This window comes from Mizuhopecten yessoensis, unplaced genomic scaffold (genome assembly GCF_002113885.1).
Source record: "Mizuhopecten yessoensis strain PY_sf001 unplaced genomic scaffold, ASM211388v2 scaffold151, whole genome shotgun sequence".
NCBI classification, from domain to species: Eukaryota; Metazoa; Mollusca; class Bivalvia; order Pectinida; family Pectinidae; genus Mizuhopecten; species Mizuhopecten yessoensis.
In genome coordinates, this window is record NW_018403403.1 from 15371 (window position 1) to 28941 (window position 13571).

The 13571-nt window shown below is 37.8% G+C and overlaps 1 protein-coding gene across 2 annotated transcripts; it reads right to left on the bottom strand.

Annotated features, from left to right (window-relative positions):
- Nucleotides 1-593: 593 nt before the first annotated feature.
- On the bottom strand, nucleotides 594-12269 carry LOC110456311 (pre-mRNA-splicing factor 38B-like). 2 transcript variants are annotated; one of them, XM_021507083.1, is made up of 2 exons: nucleotides 12215-12269; nucleotides 594-2293 (listed from the first exon to the last, which is right to left on the bottom strand). In XM_021507083.1, exon 2 carries the CDS (start codon nucleotides 1720-1722, stop codon nucleotides 658-660), a length of 1065 nt encoding a protein of 354 aa, XP_021362758.1. In that variant the 5' UTR covers nucleotides 1723-2293; nucleotides 12215-12269; the 3' UTR covers nucleotides 594-657. The 2 variants fall into 2 exon arrangements, with proteins under 2 accessions (XP_021362758.1, XP_021362682.1); XM_021507007.1 differs by lacking the exon at nucleotides 12215-12269 and adding an exon at nucleotides 10195-10311.
- Nucleotides 12270-13571: the final 1302 nt, after the last annotated feature.

Here is a 13571-nt window from a genome sequence, read left to right on the forward strand (position 1 = left end):
TCAATTAAAAATAAATAGTACGTATTCCTTGTTCTTACCTCCGTTCCATCCTTGTGTAGGCATCTAGATCCGAAATCAAATGAAACATTTCACATGTGTCGTATGAAGTTGTCAATGATCCAGAGGCGTGAATATTACAATATGTAATATATACGCCTCTGACTGATCGAAACAAAATTAATTATCAACGATTTTGTCGATACGCACAAATTGGCATGCATACTGACATGGAAATGTAAGAATTTGGTCAATGTTAATCCAAATGTGTCGTATAAACTTTGGTAACAGGACGTTCACGATCAATTCAAACATTCCGCCTCAACAACATAAAGATCGAGCGCTCGCCAGTATGGGCGGGGCTAAATGACCGACTTTTGAAAGCTTCTTTCTGATTGGTCAGTCCGCTGCAGCACAGGGCACAGAGTAATTTACTACGTACTTGTAGCAAGATAAATGCAATGTTTCTAAACATATAAGCGTAGTTTATTTGTTAAGGTGTGTTAGAATGGGGATGGTATGTTGTTTTTCGTGTCTATACTGGCGATTAGAACATGACATTTGGTTCAATCCAAATGTCATGTTCTAATCGCCAGTAAAATAATATGTTATAAACATGTATTTTTTCATTCATGATATGCACTTTTGGTATGAATAAGATTATAGGTTTTCTTTATCGATCATAAAAATATAGGTAAAATGCTTCGTGTCCTTTCTGTCCGATGATTCGTGTCCTTTCTTTCCGATGCTTCGTGTATTTTCTTTCCGATGCTTCGTGTCATTTCTTTCCGATGCATCGTCTCCTTTCTTTCCGATGCTTCGTGTCCTTTCTTTCCGATGCTTCGTGTCCTTTCTTTCAGATGCATCGTGTCCTTTCTTTCCGATGCATCGTGTCCTTTCTTTCCGATGTCTCGTGTCCTTTCTTTCCGATGCATCGTGTCCTTTCTTTCCGATGCTTCGTGTCCTTTCTTTCCGATGCTTTGTGTCCTTTCTTTCCGATGCTTCGTTTACTTTCTTTCCGATGCATCGTGTCCTTTCTTTCCGATGCATCGTCTCCTTTCTTTCCGATGCTTCGTGTCCTTTCTTTCCGATGCATCGTGTCCTTTCTTTCCGATGCATCGTGTCCTTTCTTTCCGATGCTTCGTGTCCTTTCTTTCCGATGCTTCGTGTCCTTTCTTTCCGATGCTTCGTGTCCTTTCTTTCCGATGCTTCGTGTCCTTTCTTTCCGATGCTTCGTGTCCTTTCTTTCCGATGCTTCGTGTCCTTTCTTTCCGATGCTTCGTGTCCTTTCTTTCCGATGCTTCGTGTCCTTTCTTTCCGATGCTTCGTGTCCTTTCTTTCCGATGCTTCGTGTCCTTTCTTTCCGATGCTTCGTGTCCTTTCTTTCCGATGCTTCGTGTCCTTTCTTTCCGATGCTTCGTGTCCTTTCTTTCCGATGCTTCGTGTCCTTTCTTTCCGATGCTTCGTGTCCTTTCTTTCCGATGCTTCGTGTCCTTTCTTTCCGATGCTTCGTGTCCTTTCTTTCCGATGCTTCGTGTCCTTTCTTTCCGATGCTTCGTGTCCTTTCTTTCCGATGCTTCGTGTCCTTTCTTTCCGATGCTTCGTGTCCTTTCTTTCCGATGCTTTGTGTCCTTTCTTTCCGATGCATCGTGTCCTTTCTTTCCGATGCATCGTGTCCTTTCTTTCCGATGCTTCGTGTATTTTCTTTCCGATGCCTCGTGTCATTTCTTTTTGATGCCTCGTCTCCTTTCTTTCCGACGCCTCGTTGTCCTTTATTTGCAATGCCTTGTGTCCTTTTTCTCCGATGCCTCGTTGTTCTTTATTTGCGATGCCTCGTTGTCCTTCATTTCCGATGCCTCGTGTCCTTTCTTTCCGATGTCTCGTGTCCTTTCTTTCCGATGCATCGTCTCCTTTCTTTCCGATGTCTCGTTGTCCTTTTTTTCCGATGCTTCGTGTATTTTCTGTCCGATGCCTCGTGTCATTTCTTTTTGATACCTCGTCTCCTTTCTTTCCGACGCCTCGTTGTCCTTTATTTGCAAAGCCTTGTGTCCTTTCTCTCCGATGCCTCGTTGTCCTTTCTTTTCGATGCGTCGTGTCCTTTCTTTCCGATGCATCGTCTCCTTTCTTTCCGATGTCTCGTTGTCCTTTATGTCCGATGCATCGTCTCCTTTCTTTCCGATGCTTCGTGTCCTTTCTTTCCGATGCTTCGTGTCCTTTCTTTCCGATGCTTCGTATCCTTTCTTTCCGATGCCTCGTGTCTTTTCTTTCCGATGCCTCGTGTTTTTTCTTCAGTTACCTGAATCATATACACATACACACATATATATAATAACTATCAGCATAAAAGCATGAAAGTATTAAAAAATACCCTCTTGTGAAGTTAGAAAAACTATTTTATGGAATGGAATTATGAAAATGTTGTTACTTAGTAAAAAAACATTTTTCAAAAGAGTTGGTATATATATTTCAGCTGCAAGATGCTATGCTAGCATATAATAACAAGTACTAATTGTAATGGGGGACCATTACAGAAGTACCCCAAACTGCCCCCATAGTCGCAAAGATGCATCAGAAAAGGATCGCAATGGCATAAAACACCTTCATAATAAATTTGAGCGAAATCGAACAATATCTGAATTTCGACCAATCTGAAGTCTCCATGTTGTTGGTATGGCAACGAAACCTATGCAGTTGAATTTGCAGTCCCCTAATACCCCTATATATTAATTTTCATAAAAAATCAAACAATATATAAATTTCGACCAATCAGAAGCCTCCGTGTGGTTGCTAAATAGTAACTATGGCAATGAAATATATGCGGTTAAATTTGAATTCCCCTAATACCCCTATATACCAATTTTCATAAAAATCAAACAATATCTAAATTTCGACCAATCAGAAGCCTCCTGGTGGTTGCTATGATGTTGCTATGGCAACGAAACCTATGCGGTTGAATTCGCAGTCCCCTAATACCCCTATATACCAATTTTTATCAAAATCGAACAATATGTACCCTATAGTCGCGAAGATGCATCAGGAAATGATCGCAATGCCTTTGTACGCATACATACTAAATTTGAGTGAAATCGAACAATTTCTAAATTGCGACCAATTAGAAGCCTCTGTGTGGTTGCTATGGCAACGAAGGTATGCGATTGAATTTGCAGCCCTTCAAAACCCCTATATATCGATTGTCATCAAAATCTAACACTATCTAAATTTCGCACATCTAGAGGCTTTCAGTAATACAGACTTTGTGTGTATTTGGGTCAATTTTTCACTCATTTTGTATGAAACTATGTGTCCTGTTTGCTTTTAGCGATTGTATTTAGTAACTTTTATCCATTTAAAAAAGAACGCTTTTTGTAACATGTTGTAGATATTTTATGATAAATATTTGTAAGGCTGATTAGCAATGTTTCTTTTCATTATTCTATTGTTGTTATAGTTTTGAACAATGCCACACACTCAAAAAATGTAAAAGTGTTGAATTTGACAAAAATTCAACTTTTCGGGATTTTTTACCAAAAAATCCCCAGTTTATCGGAATGCTTAGATTTTCATAAAATCATCTCTACATAGAGACATAACCATTATGTGAAACTTTCATTGAATTCTGCTGGCTAATTGTGAAAGGGTGGAGCCTCCTTAATGGTAACAAATGCGTGCGTGAACAGAGTTGCTTCCCCTTGCTACACATTACCTTTATTTTTTTCGTCCAGAAATAGACGTCTAGTGGGAAAACCGGAAGTGTACCCTTGAAGCAAAGACAATTGTGTTTCAACCCATACATGAACAATATTCATAAAGTGTAAAAAAATCCTCATGTTTTATTACTTGTTATTTTAAGAATAAAACTGTCCATACAACTCCAACAACCCAGGTGGAGTATAAAATGCTCTGGGGTGGATGTTGCGGTATTTGTGCTGTAGCATTCAAGCGAGGTGGCACTATAAATGATGACGTTGGAAGCACGGCGCCAATACAAACAGATCACATTACATTTCCAGCACACACGCAGGCTTAAACACATAGGGAGATATTAGACAGGTGCCATAGGACTAGGAATTAGCGCCTGATAAGGCAGCTCCTGCAAATTCCTCATTAAAATATATTGAATTAATGTTTATGCTAATTGTATATATATGTATTGTAAAGCGCTTTAGAGTGGCTTATGTTAGCTAGATAGGGCGCTATATCAAATGTTGAATATATGGATATATATATAAATAATCAATGTTTTTCATGAAATAATAACAAAAGGGCAAATTAACTTCCGTATTTGGAGAATCATTTAACGTTTTTCATGTCGGATGATTAAATGACCGAATGTGCCCAGCCCTTGTGTATAATTACGACGTCACAATGCATGCAACGTCATGTTTCACGGCTTTCCATGTATCCTATGGGCCGTAGCTGCCCCGTTGTCAATGGACGAACCTGACCCCAAATTTATATTTTAAAAAATCGTATATCAAAGCAATACGAAAGTCAACACTACGCGTTTATGTATACTGCTAAGACTCTCAAAATGATAAATATTTGCTCAAGACCTAAAATATCTGGATTGGCCGGAGTTATCCCGGGGCCGAACTTGCTACGGCTCCTTGTCCTAACCCCATAGTGAACCCTCCCGCACTAGATCAGACCTGGTTCGTTGTTTTTCAAAGCACCTTAGAAACACTTACAAATTAAATATTGGCGATATTAAATCACTCATCTAGATGTCATCTGCATAGGGATAATTAACCAAACTCGATCTGCCGTCCATATTGGGATATTTTGGACCTTTATCTATTGTTTCCTTCATCTTTCTTTACTTTGCGATGATGCAAAACTCTAAACAAGTAAAGTGCATTGATTTTTGTTGTACCTGTAATTACTCCATTCCATTTTACAATGAACATTCCTTTTTGATTAAAATCAGTCTGTTTAAAAGTGATAAGTACGTTTCGTGCTGGGCAATCGTAACAATATAAGACCCATATATTTTTTCTGTTTCTTTTCTTATATGAACTGGACAACAAAATGAATAGCTTTCAATAACTTGTGATCATGCATGATGGATGTCTCAGAATTTTAAATGATCTAGCAACACGTGTTAATAGCAATGTCAAAAACATTTGTATTGATCTGCTGGATTGCCTCAAGAAATCAGAAGAAGGTTTCAAATCAGTGGTTGTATGGATCAAAAATGATTATTAGCATTAATCATTCCTGTTTTCTTTCTCCATGTGGTACCGCAATGTACTGATATCAGTAATAGCCAATAATGAATACATTTAACGAAAAACAATTGACCGAGAGCTTTAAATGAGGTGATCTTCTTGAAACTACCTGTATTTATACTATCCATAAGTATAATTTACTCTTTATTACATGCTGTATTTCCAGTGTTTTTCATTCAGTATTGTTCTGATGCCAATAGTAATCACATACATTGTAACAAAAACGTATATACACACAATTATTAATGTACTGTAAGATGAAAGAGCAAATGGCGCAGCAAAATGCGCCTTTTTATAATAAAACCATATTGTATTAAATCAAGTAACGGAAAAATATGACAGTATTCTGAGATGAAAATGCAGAAAAATATCGCTGTGGTTGAATATTCAGAAAAAAAACCCTTTTTGTTTGATAATTGTGATAAAATTACTTCAGAAAAACTGTTTGAAAGTAGCATAAATGCATGAAATACGTACACTGATATCATTTATGTGAACCTGCCTTCAATGCAGTTACAAAGCAAAAATGTGTACTGAACTGTAGGGATAAGAAAAAAACAAAATCAAAATATTCTTAATAATTAAGGATTAACTTGAATATATTGTTCATGTTATGGAGATATAACACACAAAAAACGGAGTGTACTCTAAATAAACCGCGAAGCGGTTTATGATTACAGTACCCTCCGGTTTTTTGTGTTAAAGTTCCATAACATGAAAAATATATTCAAGTTAATCCTTATAATTTAATCTACTATACACAATCCCTGTGGAAATCCACTTTTATTGATGGACTCTTTTCTCTTAGAAATTATTGCGGTGCTGTATCAGCCAATCAAAAGCGACGTTACAAACGGCGACGTCATTTTTTATGTTATGGGCTGATAACATAAATTTTTAAGTCAAAGAAAATGCTTGTTACAAGCAAGATTAAATTATTGTAGTATAACTGTAGAAAATTCGGGTTGACTTCAGTAAGTATTGTCAACACTACGATGACGCGTGATAACAGTGACGTCACAGTCGCTTCACAACATGTTGTGAGCTTCAATTCATCCTTTCACAAACAGCAAAATACGTGGAATGGTATATATATATACGGACTTATCAGTATCAACTTATGTCATTTTGAAGCTAAGGACAAATAAACCAAGCAGAAGTACTACATTGAAATAATTTTCAGTTCGAGAGAAAAAATGAAAATATCAAAAAAATATGTAGGACTTCGAAGGATTTCATCAGTAACATCGACTTGTAAAAAAAAATGTAGAATTGTTTCTGAACATAAAAATCTGCCGGAGATATGACAAAAATACAAGGTGTTCATTGAAAATGTCAAATTAATTGTTTGTGCAAAAAGAGAACATCAATGCAGTCACGGAGCAACGCATGCTGCCGTTTTTGCCAGCTTGTACGACCGGAAGGACGAAAGAACCAATTAACTATCATTTTCCTGTACTTTCCATACATGTGTTGCTATAACGGCTCGCCCTGCTCGGACGATCGCGAAGTGCCCGCTGTAATATACATTCTGAGTTAAAAAATATATCACATAAATTATGATGCTAGCAGGCATGTAACTTCGTTCAGAGATTAGCATACTATGACATCACAAGCACGTCACATTCCATCGGCCTTAATCGGTTATTTCCAGAAGAATGATCGGTGCTTCATGACTTTTTTATTTCAGTTTTTGCCACAGGCACAAAACGTAAAAATGCGGATATTTTCTGGGAGATATCTTCAAAAAGAGCTGCATTAAACCAATAGGTCAACGTGTACATTTATTTTTCATCGTCTAAAATTTCATCAGCTTTTGATTTCCATTTGTTGAGAATATGAACGAAATAATTGACATTTTTCAAAGTCTGGTTATAGTCTTTACATAATTTATTTATGCATCACCACTCATAAAACAAATAATGGATAATTCATTATGTCGAAATCAACAATAATTGTCCAGACAACACACCCTAGTTTAACGCCCTTTTTCAGCAACGTATTTCTTTTTTCACAACGCGTGCCGATTTAAAGCTAGTTACAGACAGAAACTGTTTAACTTTAGTTGGCATCATTACCTGTCAAACCTCGGCGGCAGTTACGAAATTTGAAATTCAATTCGGTGTTTCAGGATGGAACAGGCAGGAATCGAGACTACATATCGATATAACGACAATCTCAGTAACATCAAAGTATTACAATGTTGTTGTTTTTTTTCTTTTTCTTTTTTTTTTTTACTAAAATCTCTATACATTTACTTAGACTTATCGTCAAATATGTAAGATGCACCTTTTCTATAGCAATTACCAAACGGTTTTTCCCAACTTATCTCAATCATTCTTTTTGTGACCTGACGGAAGCACGCAGAGGATTTAATTCTTTATGTGGGAGGATGATAGAGTATCCTGAGAAAACCAGCGTGGTAGGGCAGGTGTGACCGGAATTGAATCCGGCCATCTTGGTGAAGACGAGCGCGCTATCCACTGCGGCACCCGACCTAGTATCTACTTTAGCTTTGATTGGAAGAAAATGGTGTCATTGATGCAACAAAATTATATTGTGAATACATTTTTACCAATCAGCAATGATACAAAAAAATCTTCATACGGGAGACCAGGGCAGGTTCGGCCACCTCTGATATTTTTGTGTTGAGCTTATATTGACAACTTTAATGATCTTAGCAGTTTAGTTGGCCCATTCACAAGAAAAAATGGCGATAAAAACTCTAATGTAAAATTACTAAACAGGACAAAATTATTTTTGAGAGGGTAGAAAGAAAATCAGGATCTCGCTTCTACTTATACGAACTTTCTGTAAACGGAAACGGTCAAACGTGTAACACACTGACAGCTTCAAATGATATACATAAAAGCCAATTAAGCACTCACTACCATATTGCTGTGCAATAAGAATTTATTGAAATATCAATTTGGGCCCGAACAGGTTCGGCCAATGATACCGTGGCAAGTTCGGCCCATGTAACACATAAAAAGTCATAATTTAGCTGATTCCAACATGGACCGAACTTACCCGAATGCCTGTCCGAACTTACCCATGGTGGGGCTCGTTCGGTCATCCGATCTTCCGACAGGGACAATTAAAAAATGTTCAAAAACGGACGTGCTGCCATACTTCCCAGTACGGACTTTAATAAAAATAGGCCGAGCTTGCCCCGACCTCTCCTATTATTATGTCGGTCTTACTCTCATCAGAGCTTATGTTTTATTGTTGTTCCTCGACTAGCCGACCTTAAATAAAGTTTATCTTATCTCATTCTGAAAGCAGTATTCTAAATCAGTAAATATCAGAGATCCACAAAAGCCACGCTCTTTTAAGGCATTGCCTTTTCATATTAGAAATGTTCCAGGCAAGTGTTGATAAGTACAATCCAAGATGAACAATACAAGTAATCCACCACTGAGCGATGCTTCGAGGTCGAAAATAAACAGAAAACACGGGGCATGGCAGCAATGTATGGGAACACGAACAAAAGTAAAGTACCGAGAATATATAACACTAAGGAATCAAGTGGAGGGTATGCTGAGGAAAGTTCGACAAGAAATAAACAAAGAAATTGCTGGAATGGCCAAGTCGAACCTAAACCAATTTTGGAAATATGTTAATTCAACAAAAACAAGAATTTCTGACTTAAAAGGTCTAGATGGAGACGCATCAAAAATTGTAACCCAGGACAAGGATTAAGCTGATGTTATGGCTAGTTCCTTTAACACTGTTTTCATAGAGGAACCTACGGGAAACATATCAATAATGGTAACTGCAGAGTACCCTTTTGAAAAGCTATTATGTACTCAACAGAATATCGTCAAACTACGTGCAATGATAGACGGTAATGAATCCCAAGGACCAGATCAAATGCACCCAAAAGTGCTGAAGAAACTTTATTCAACAATAAACAAACCATTAAGTATAATTTTCAACAGATCTCTACATGACAGCATAGTACCATCTGCATGGAAAGAAGCCAACATCACAGCCATAACCAAAAAATTGAACAAAATCGGACCTAGGAAATTATCGACCAGTAAGTCTTACCAGTATAGTAGGAAATACGATGGAAAAGATAGTAAAAGCGCCATTGTTAAGCAAATAGAGAAGAATAATCTATTACCAAAACCCAATTAACTGTACTCCAGGTTTTAATGGTGCTTGAGGATTGGACAGATATTTTAGATCACGCATGGGAGATTGATGTCATTTACATGGATTTCATGAAGGCATTTGACAAGGTTCCACACCGTAGACTAATTAAAAGAAATAACAGAATAAATGACAAAGTTGATTGAGTAGGCAATTTTCTTAAACAAAGGAAACAAATGGTTATTGTTAATGTTAATTCATCAAAAGACCATCCCGTATTAAGCGGAATCTCTCAAGGAAGTGTCCTAGGTTCAGTACTATGTGTAATCTAAATAAATGATCCTTGTCGAATACCTGCTTGTTTGTCGATGACACAAAAATATATAGAGAAATGCGGAGCGATCAGGATAGAAAAGGGATACAAGACCTGTATAATGTACAGGACTGTTCCAACACAAGGCTTAAATGTAAAGTACTTTCAACAAAATGAAAGGAAGTTAAAAGCTACCTAATAGCTAATGCAGGAGAAGAGAAAGTTTGAAAATATATCGTCCGAAAAAAGACATTGGAGTATTGATAGATAAGGATCTGATTGTTTCGCCTCATATTCAACAGGCAGTAAACAAAGCACACTGCATTATGGGGCTTATTAGAATATCATAAACAGCTGTTCAAGGCGCTGGTCCGTCCGCACCTGGAATACGCGGCCATACAAAGTTAAAGACGTTGAAACAATTGTGACATAACAGCCGTTAACGCGCGTAACTATTGGTACCGGGCATTATTTATTCATAGATTTAAGTTATAATCTCAAAACAAGAACGTGTACAGGTGTAACATCTCATGTAAGTACAGTCATATAAATGCATACCTTGACGTTGCGTCTCTCTATCTTCGAGCTAAGTAACTAGGTCTTTCTGTCCAAACCATGTCCACACTCTATCGGGTCCAAAGCCAGAACTGTCCTCTTTCGTGGTCAAAACTTCATTCTCCGACTGTATACATGCACCCCGTTTAATACGTTCACAGTACAGCGATTACAACATTGCCTACTGCCATCATCTATCCTTAGACCCATAAATTATAGATACTGATATACATGAGTCACCAAGGGCGTAACAAACAGGTTTTCAATGTGTAAGCCCAATGATGACGTGTGCTGCCAAAGGCAGCACCCCTAAGCGCGTAGCACGGGGAGGGGGGAGGGTATCATGCCCTGTAACATTAGTACACGTATACACGGTACTCTCATCAGTAACCTGTCATGTATGATTCACGTACGTTTCCCCCGGGTCAAATGTTTCACGAGACTGTATTTCGTCCTAAGACGTGTGAACATCTCTGAGATAAATTAAGCCCAATACTTACTTAAATCAACTTTTGGGTACAGCTCACTTTTTCACACAATTGAGAAGGTACAGCGAAGGGCAACGAAACTAATATCTGGGCTGAAGGTTCTATCATACAGCGACCGTCTTAAGAAATTAGGAATTCCAACATTTACATGCTGAAGAATGAGGGGAGATATAATTAACGTCTATAAAATTATAAACTATTTTCACGACAACTGCTGTCATATGTGATCAAGATTCAACATCTAGAAATAGAGGCATACACAGAAAATAATGAAAAAACATTGTAAATTAGATATTAGGAAACATTCATTTGGCTTCAGAACTTTTGATATATGGAACAGTCTTCCTGAGGCGGGCATACCGGCTACAGCAATTAGAGACTTTGAAATTAGTTCGGACAATCATTGGAAACATCTTGAACTAAACTTTAATCCCCTGATTAGCTGCAAATCTGGTAAGGGGAGTGATTTTTAAATCAAAATTGTAATATTATATGATATGGACATAGAGGCTGGTAATTGCATGCGTCCATCATCTATCCTACTTAATCCTATAAAATCATATTTAAAAGGTCTGAAACACAAAAAAAAACTTGTTTCAGGGGGCACGATACTACCACTACACAAAAAGTTTCAAAATAATCCACTGAAAATGAGCAAATGCATAGCTGGGGAAATGTTGTCAAATGTTTTACGTTAAGGGGCATAGCTCTCTTAAAAAAGGTCCGAAACGCAAAAATATTTCAGGGGGTAAAACCGCATATATGGAACTGCCACTAAACAAAACGATTTGAAGAAATCTTTTGAAAAACATTCGTTGCGCGGGAGGGGGGCTAAAGTTTCTCGATTTTGTATCTCTTCGCCGGTCGGGGTGAAGAAAATTGAGTGTGATATTCCAGTTTGTTAGCAGCATCATTGGTGAGTTTAATACCCAATGCGTGCCAAATATGTCATCGGTAGAAATTGTTGTAACTTTAGAAACAAAATTGAATTTACCAACAAGAGCCCTCTTTTTAATATTAATATTAAACGGTTGGGTGGCAAGATATATCACTTATTACCTCAGCTTATCGATTAGTTTGTTACTAGCACCAGACAAACATTCTTTGGATCCAAGCATTACGATTAAATAACCTGGCACAGTGTGACAAAGTGAGCTTTACCAAACTTAAATAAAACATGTTGATATGATGGCTGAATAACATTTAATGAACTCTAACTTGAAATTTTATTGACATTTTGATAATAAGGACGAATGTGGCACAGAGGGCTTGTCAGAAGTGCTGTATGAATTAGTTCTGGAGTACATAATGGCCAAAATGTGTAACTGTGCACAAGTCGGCAATACGGGCCTGTTATTGTTGTTATGGTTTTGTCCAGCAGAAGGAACAGGTCTTAGATGCCAGAGAAGCGGCCATGTCTTAGAAGCTAGAGAGACACAACTTACGTTACTTAGCTAGAAGATTTGAAACACAATGCAGAAGTTACGAAGTTTTATTACTGTACATAGATGCGATGCTGTTACACCTGTACATACTTGTAATAAACGATGCCTGTTACCAACTATTACGAGCGTTACGGCTGCTGTGTCACAACATACCAAACCTGTAACACAAGGACTGCTAATTTTAGGTATTGGACATTACTCTCCCATACATTGGTACTGTATTTAATATAATGTATGGAGGGTCTTACATAGAGTTTCGATTTCATATTTGATTCATTTAAACTCGTTCAACAATTTAATAAAAACTTATTGATATGATTGAGGCTGTAAATGGAAGGCAACTAAGCAGTTACCTGGATGTAAGGAAATGTCCTATTCAGATAGACTTAAAAGGCTTAAATTACCAACACTGGCCATCAGAAGGGGGATAAGTATTTAGAATAACGAGCAATAGCAAGCTAAAGGCAGCGGATTTTCTTAAACGCGGGAACGACAAGGTCAAAAGACAGGTGACAAGAGGACATTCCAAAAAGCTATTTCAACAGCATTGTAAACTAGATATCAGTAACAAGAGGCCCAGAGGGCCTGTATCGCTCACCTGAATATGTTTAAAATTATTGGTATGAAGTAAAGGTATAGCACTCCATGGTAGATGTTGTAAGTACATATACAATTTCAGAAAAATCCATCCAGTACTTGAGATATAGCCAGAACAAACTTCAAATAGAGCCCCACCCCTATTGCCCTTAGGGGGGGGGGGGGGGGTCATACTCACCAATTATACAAAACTGAGACCCCTTGGCACAAGGATGCTCCAGACTAAGGATAAAATCCCTTAATCTCGATGGTTGAAGAGGGATGAACAGGGATTTTAAAGGTATTACCTCTATTTCTCCTATTGGGCCCCGCCCTTTAGCCCCCTGGGAGACCACACCCACTGCTTATATAAAATTGATTCCCTTTTGGCCCAAGGATGCTCCAGACTAAATTAGGATAAAATCCCTTAATCCCTATGGTAGAAGAAGGATTTTAAAGGTTTTACCTCTATTTCCCCTATTGGGCCTCGCCTCTCTGCCTCCACGGGGGTAAGACAGACTGTTTATACAAAATAGGTTCCCCTTCACCCAAGGATGCTTCATACCAAATTTGGACCAAATCCTGTCATTCGTACAGAAGAAGGTATTTGAAGAATTTGCTATGTTTCCCCTATTGGGCCCCTCCCTTCTGCCCCCAGGAGGGCAACACTCGCTGTTTATTTAAGGAATGATTTTTATTTTTTCAACATTTATGAGGTCATAACAACAATGGGTTTATGGACATATTGAATGAATCGCGTTAGCGATTCATGTAAAATATGTCCAAAAACCCATTGTTGTTATGACCTCATAAATGTTGAAAAAATAAATATCATTCCTTATATTTACATTGACGAATCCTTTCAGTGGAT

Excerpts from the sequence above, each read along its gene's own strand:
- LOC110456311 (XM_021507083.1), bottom strand. The coding sequence starts at position 1,722 with ATGACACGAGGCATCGGAAAGAAAATACACGAAGCATCGGAAAGAAAG.